Source organism: Gopherus flavomarginatus, chromosome 18, assembly GCF_025201925.1.
Source record: "Gopherus flavomarginatus isolate rGopFla2 chromosome 18, rGopFla2.mat.asm, whole genome shotgun sequence".
Lineage (NCBI taxonomy): Eukaryota > Metazoa > Chordata > Testudines > Testudinidae > Gopherus > Gopherus flavomarginatus.
Window position 1 is genome coordinate 4,097,541 of NC_066634.1, and position 5,060 is coordinate 4,102,600.

The following is a 5,060-nucleotide window of genomic DNA, read 5'->3' on the forward strand; positions in this document are numbered from 1 at the left end:
GGCGGGTCCCAGAGCGGAAGGACCCCCCCCACCGTGGGTCTTTGGGGAACTTCGGCAGCGGGTCCCGGAGCAGAAGGACCCCCCTGCCGTCGGTCTTTGGGGCACTTCGGCAGCGGGTCCCAGAGCGGAAGGACCCCCACCGCCACGGGTCTTCAGGGCACTTCGGCAGTGGGTCCGAGAGCGGAAGGACCGCCCCCGCTGTGGGTCTTTGGGGCACTTTGGCGGCGGGTCTCGGAGTGGAAGGACCCCCCCACCGTGGGTCTTCAGGGCACTTCGGTGGCGGGTCTTGAAGCGGAAGGACGTCCCACCGCCAAATTGCCGCCGAAGACCCAGACTGGAAGAAGCTCCAGGGGCCCAGGCCCCGCGAGAGTTTTCTGGAGCCCCGGAGCGAGTGAAGGACCCCACTTCAGGGCCCCCAAAAAACTCTCGTGGGGGCCCCTGTGGGGCCCGGGGCAAATTGCCCCACTTGCTCCCCTCTCTAGGCAGCCCCGGTCAGGCCTGCAAAGCCTCAGAGCATCGGCTCGTGACCGATGGAGCCCAGCTTCTCCCTCGTGCTCAGTCTAACTGGCCATTAGATTGACTCGAGCTATGACAGGCTGGGAACTACAGGAGCACGTGCAGGACCCGCCTGTGTGTGTGAGAGATTGAAGGCACAGGCTAAGTGCTGTATTTTCAGTAAACACGGCGTGTCGCCTTTTCCCCCGAAAAAGACCCTGTGTTCTTCTAATAAGCATAACCTCACCACTAGACCCCACTTCCATCCCAGAGCCGGGGACAGAACCCAGGCGTCCTGGCTGCTAGCCCCCCTCGCTCTAACCTCCCAGACCCGGTGACACCACACCCCATATTCTCCATAGAATTGCTCCAATATCATTATAGCCTCACCATGATCTAGTTTGTGCAAGAGCCAGCATGTGAGGTATCATTAGAAAGGTGACGATTGGCAGAATAGGATTATGTTACTTGTGTGAACGTACCAGGCCTGTATCTGAAGTCAGGAATATTGACTCTGTAACAGTGACCAACGGGTTTCCCCTGGGGAACACCCAGCAGCTGTCAGTCCGGCTGGGCCGTTAAGAACGATACGTCTTTGAAGATGCTCCTCTGCCACCTGCTTGGGATGGGACAAAGCGCCTCTGACTCATGGCTGCTTTCATCACGTGATCCCGGCTGAGCTCCTTTAGCTGGTTGCCCCACTTTGCAGCGGGGAGAGATCGGCGTCAATCCCAATCCACTCGGGCAGGAAGGCGGCCGCAGCCTTGAAGATCTTGAGGAAGGGGGAATCGGGGAGGGTGTAGTTGGCCAAGTAGATGGTCTTTCCCCCAGCCAGGTAACCAGCCCAGATGCCGAAGGTCCCGATGGTCATGATCGTGTGGTTGCAATGGGCCAAGAGAGCAAAGTCCCTCCCTGGCGACGACTCCTTCCCATCCCCGGAGAAATACACGTCCCCCCGCGAGGCATCGATGTTCTCCCGGCACCACTCCATCCCGTTGCTGGTCACCACGAAGACCGGCTCCTGGTACTTGGCCCGGAAGTAGCCCATGGCCTTCTCCAGGTAGGCCTTGTCCGCCACCACCCCCTTCCAGACCTGGGGCATTACCCAGACGTAGTCCCCCCTCCGGACGTGCACACCCACGTAGGTCACGTTCCGGCGCTGCCCACGCAGCCCGGCCAGGTACCGGTTGGCCTCCTCCTTGACATGGTCATGGAAGGAGAATTCCTGGAGGATCTCCTGCCGGAGGTGGTGGTAGAAGGTCCAGGAGCAGGGGTAGCCAGTCAGCCGGACGTATTTTCCCTCGATGTGCCTGTACTCCTCCGACATCCAGTCGTGGAGCTCATAATCCTTCCACGGGATGTTCTGGACCATGTCGCTGGAGAGCACGGGCAGGGTGATGCGGAAGAGCGGTGCCAGCTGCTGGTGCATCTCCGGGAGGATGTAGGCTTGGCGTCCGTTCATCTTGGCCAGGGCGTAGAGGGTGGCGTATTCCCCCATCTGGTTCCCCAGGCGCCCGGCAGAGTTCACGGTCCACATGCCCCGCTCCGTGGCTGGGGACCCCTTCGTTGTGTTCAGGGAGGAGAGACTCTGTCTTGTGGTAAGGAACCGGCTGCGTAGGTGGATGAGGAAGGAGAAGGTCATGATGGCCAGCAGGTAGAGGCTGAGCTGGCGGTGCTGCCGGAAGGGGACCCAGGAGTCCGGGGCAGTCATGGCTCCCAGTGGTGATGAGGGAAGGAGATCCCAGCCTGGGGGAGAGGGATGAATAGAAGGGAAATGGGGGAGGGGGATGGAGTGGGAGGAAAGGAGCGTGATGGATGGGGGGGTGGTTAGAGGAGAAGGGGGAGGGGCTCTTCCTGACCCAGTTATCTGTGTTCCCAAAAGGCCTCTGACTGCCATCAGAGCCCTGCCCCCATGCTGCCCCCCCCATCCCAGCCACGGGGGCAGGTGACCCAAGCTCCAGGAGGACACATGTTGTCGGGGGGAACAGAGCCACCGCTTGACTCCGGATCGGCCCCTTCAACCACAATCCAAGCCAGGGGCAGGCGAGAACAGTCAGAGCAACAATGTCCCCCCGCCCCAGCCCTGCCTGCTCTGCTGGTGCCCCTGAGGCCTGATCCGCAGCCCCCCCTGCTCAGAGAGAGCCCAGGAGTCCTGGCTCCCAGCCTGCTCCATTCTCTAATCTCTAGCTCCCACTCCGCTCCCAGAGCTGGGGTGAGAACCCAGGAGTCCTGGTGAGCCGTGGTGGGGAAGGGGGGTCACTGGGGCAGGAGGGGGCTGCCATGACTGCAGGGGGAGAGGATGGAGGGAGGGTGGAAATGGAGAGGGAGGGGAGGGGAGGGGGAGATGGGAGGAAGGTGAAGATTGAGGGCAAGGGGAGGGGAGGGAACAGGGAGAGTGGAAATGGAGGGGGAGGAGAAGGGAAATGGGGGAGGGGACGCAGGGAGGGGGGAAATAGAGGCAGAAGAGGTGGAAGGAAGTAGCCCCTGACAGAAGAGTGTGGGGCCAGGAGGGAGGTTTCCAAGCCGAAGGGCAGGACAGGAGTGAAGCGGAGCTGGGCCGGGCCAGGGAGTCTGGGGTCCGGAGGGATCTGGGGGCTGAGCCAGGGTGACGCCCGCTGCCCTCCCCCCGGGCCTGCGGCCGAGGTCCCAGCCCTGGATCCGTGGACCCAGCTGCACCAGGCATCTCACCACCCCCGGACGGACGGTTTGGGGAAGTCGACCCAGGCCAGCGTCAGCACCCCACGCCCCGGTCCCACTGCACTCAGAGCAGGGGGGGCTGGGAGCCAGGACTTCTGGGTTCTCGCCCCGGTTCTGGCAATGGGGTGACTCCCCTTCACACCCGCCGGACGCTGGGCTCCAACCCTCCTCCCCCAGCTCTCGGGGCCCCGTCCCCATCTCTGTTCCCCGGGTCAGGTCGCCGGCTGCCGCGCGAGTGAGCTGCTCTGCAGGGGTGACATCCTGCCACAGCTTCCTGAGCCAGCGCCCGGGCGGGAGCTAGATGTGAGGAAGTATCACCACTGGTAGGGGGGGATGTTACTCACCCCCATTCGCCGGGGAGGTTTCTTGGTGCTTTTCGCAGCCCCGCTCAGTGCAGACAGGGGGTGTCCCGCATCCCAGCAGGGTCCGGGCACCTCCAGGCCCCCCGACATTCAGACCCGGAGCCGCACACGTGGGGATGCCCGGCTGACGCGTTTCCTGACCACGGCTGGGTTCCTCCACCGGCTCCAGAGCGCCGGCTGCAGTCATTGGCCTCTCTCGGGCGAGTGGAGCTGGGACGCGTCTGGCCGCAAAGGAGGGACCAAAAGTCGCCTCATTATCTCTGGGCTCGCGCCACTTCACGGTCGGGGTTCAGGCCCCAGCTCCTGTCTCGGGCCCAGGGTGCCAGCCTCACTAGCAGGGCTGGCTCCAGGGGGCCGGGGCTTATTTCTTGTCTCGCCTTCGGGGGTGTTTGCCTCACCTCTGAGGCCGCCAATGTTGCTACCTCGTTTAGCATCAGACACAACGGATTTGTCCTGCCATCTCTCCCAGTCGCTCACTTCTTCTTGACCATCTGGGCATCTGCGATGGCTTTTCACACACCTCCTCGAACCACGCACACGTCCTTTGCTCCTCACCCCAAAGAGGGGTACAGAGAATTTCAGCCAGGATTACAGTTTACAAAGGGTTATGTGGTCACTAAAGGGGTTACAAAAGAACCTTACCCAACTTCGCTTGCAATGCAGATAAGAGACAAGATCTTACAGCCAACACTGTCATGAAAAGTTCTCCTAAAACCAAAGGGGGCCATAATCCGCCGTAAGGACCGTTCTGGTCTGTTCCTGCCTCAAGAGCAGTTCAGACACAGGCAGCCTGGCTGATGCGTCTTTTCCAGTGACCCAGCGTCGTTCCTTAGAATCATAGAAGATCAGGCTTGGAAGGGATCTCAGGAGGTTCTAGTCCAACCCCCTGCTCAAAGCGGGACCAATCCCAACTCAATCATCCCAGCCAGGGCTTTGTCAACCTGACTTACAAACCTCTAAGGAAGGAGATTCCACCACCTCCCTAGGGAACCCAGTCCACTGCTTCACCACCCTCCTAGGGAAAAAGTTTTTCCTAATATCCAACCTAAACCTCCCCCACTGCACCTCGAGACCATTACTCCTTGTTCTGTCATCTGCCCCCACTGAGAACAGCCGAGCTCCAGCCTCTTTGGACCCCCCTTCAGGTGGCTGAAAGCAGCGATCAAATCCCCCCTCCTTCTTCTCTTCCACAGACTAAACAATCCCAGTTCCCTCAGCCTCTCCTGATAAGTCATGTGCTCCAGCCCCCTGATCATTTTTGTTGCCCTTTGCCGGACTCTCTCCAATTTGTCCACATCCTTCTTGTAGTGTGGGGCCCAAAACTGGACACAGTATCTGGATGAGGCCTCACCAATGCCGAATAGAGGGGAATGATCAGATCCCTTGATCTGCTGGCAATGCCCCGACTTATACAGCCCAAAATGCCTTTGGCCTTCTTGGCAACAAGGGCAACCTGCTGACTCATATCCAGCTTCTCGTCCACTGTAACCCCAGGTCCTTTTCTGC

The 5,060-nt window shown here is 60.6% G+C and overlaps 1 protein-coding gene across 1 annotated transcript; it reads right to left on the reverse strand.

The window, feature by feature from the left end:
- Window positions 1–940: 940 nt before the first annotated feature.
- Window positions 941–4,250, reverse strand: LOC127036664 (galactoside alpha-(1,2)-fucosyltransferase 2-like). The gene is made up of 2 exons (XM_050927763.1): window positions 3,537–4,250; window positions 941–2,241 (listed from the first exon to the last, which is right to left on the reverse strand). Exons 1-2 carry the CDS (start codon window positions 3,739–3,741, stop codon window positions 1,181–1,183), a joined length of 1,266 nt encoding a protein of 421 aa, XP_050783720.1. The 5' UTR covers window positions 3,742–4,250; the 3' UTR covers window positions 941–1,180.
- Between the last annotated feature and the right edge of the window lie 810 nt (window positions 4,251–5,060).

What these genes read in the sequence shown, in the direction of transcription:
- LOC127036664 (XM_050927763.1), bottom strand. Translation starts at nt 3,741, where the DNA reads ATGACTGCAGCCGGCGCTCTGGAGCCGGTGGAGGAACCCAGCCGTGGT. An exon ending in AACCTCCCCGGCGAATGGGG is followed by an intron (nt 2,242 to 3,536) that starts GTGAGTAACATC and finishes CCTCTCCCCCAG; the next exon opens with GCTGGGATCTCCTTCCCTCA.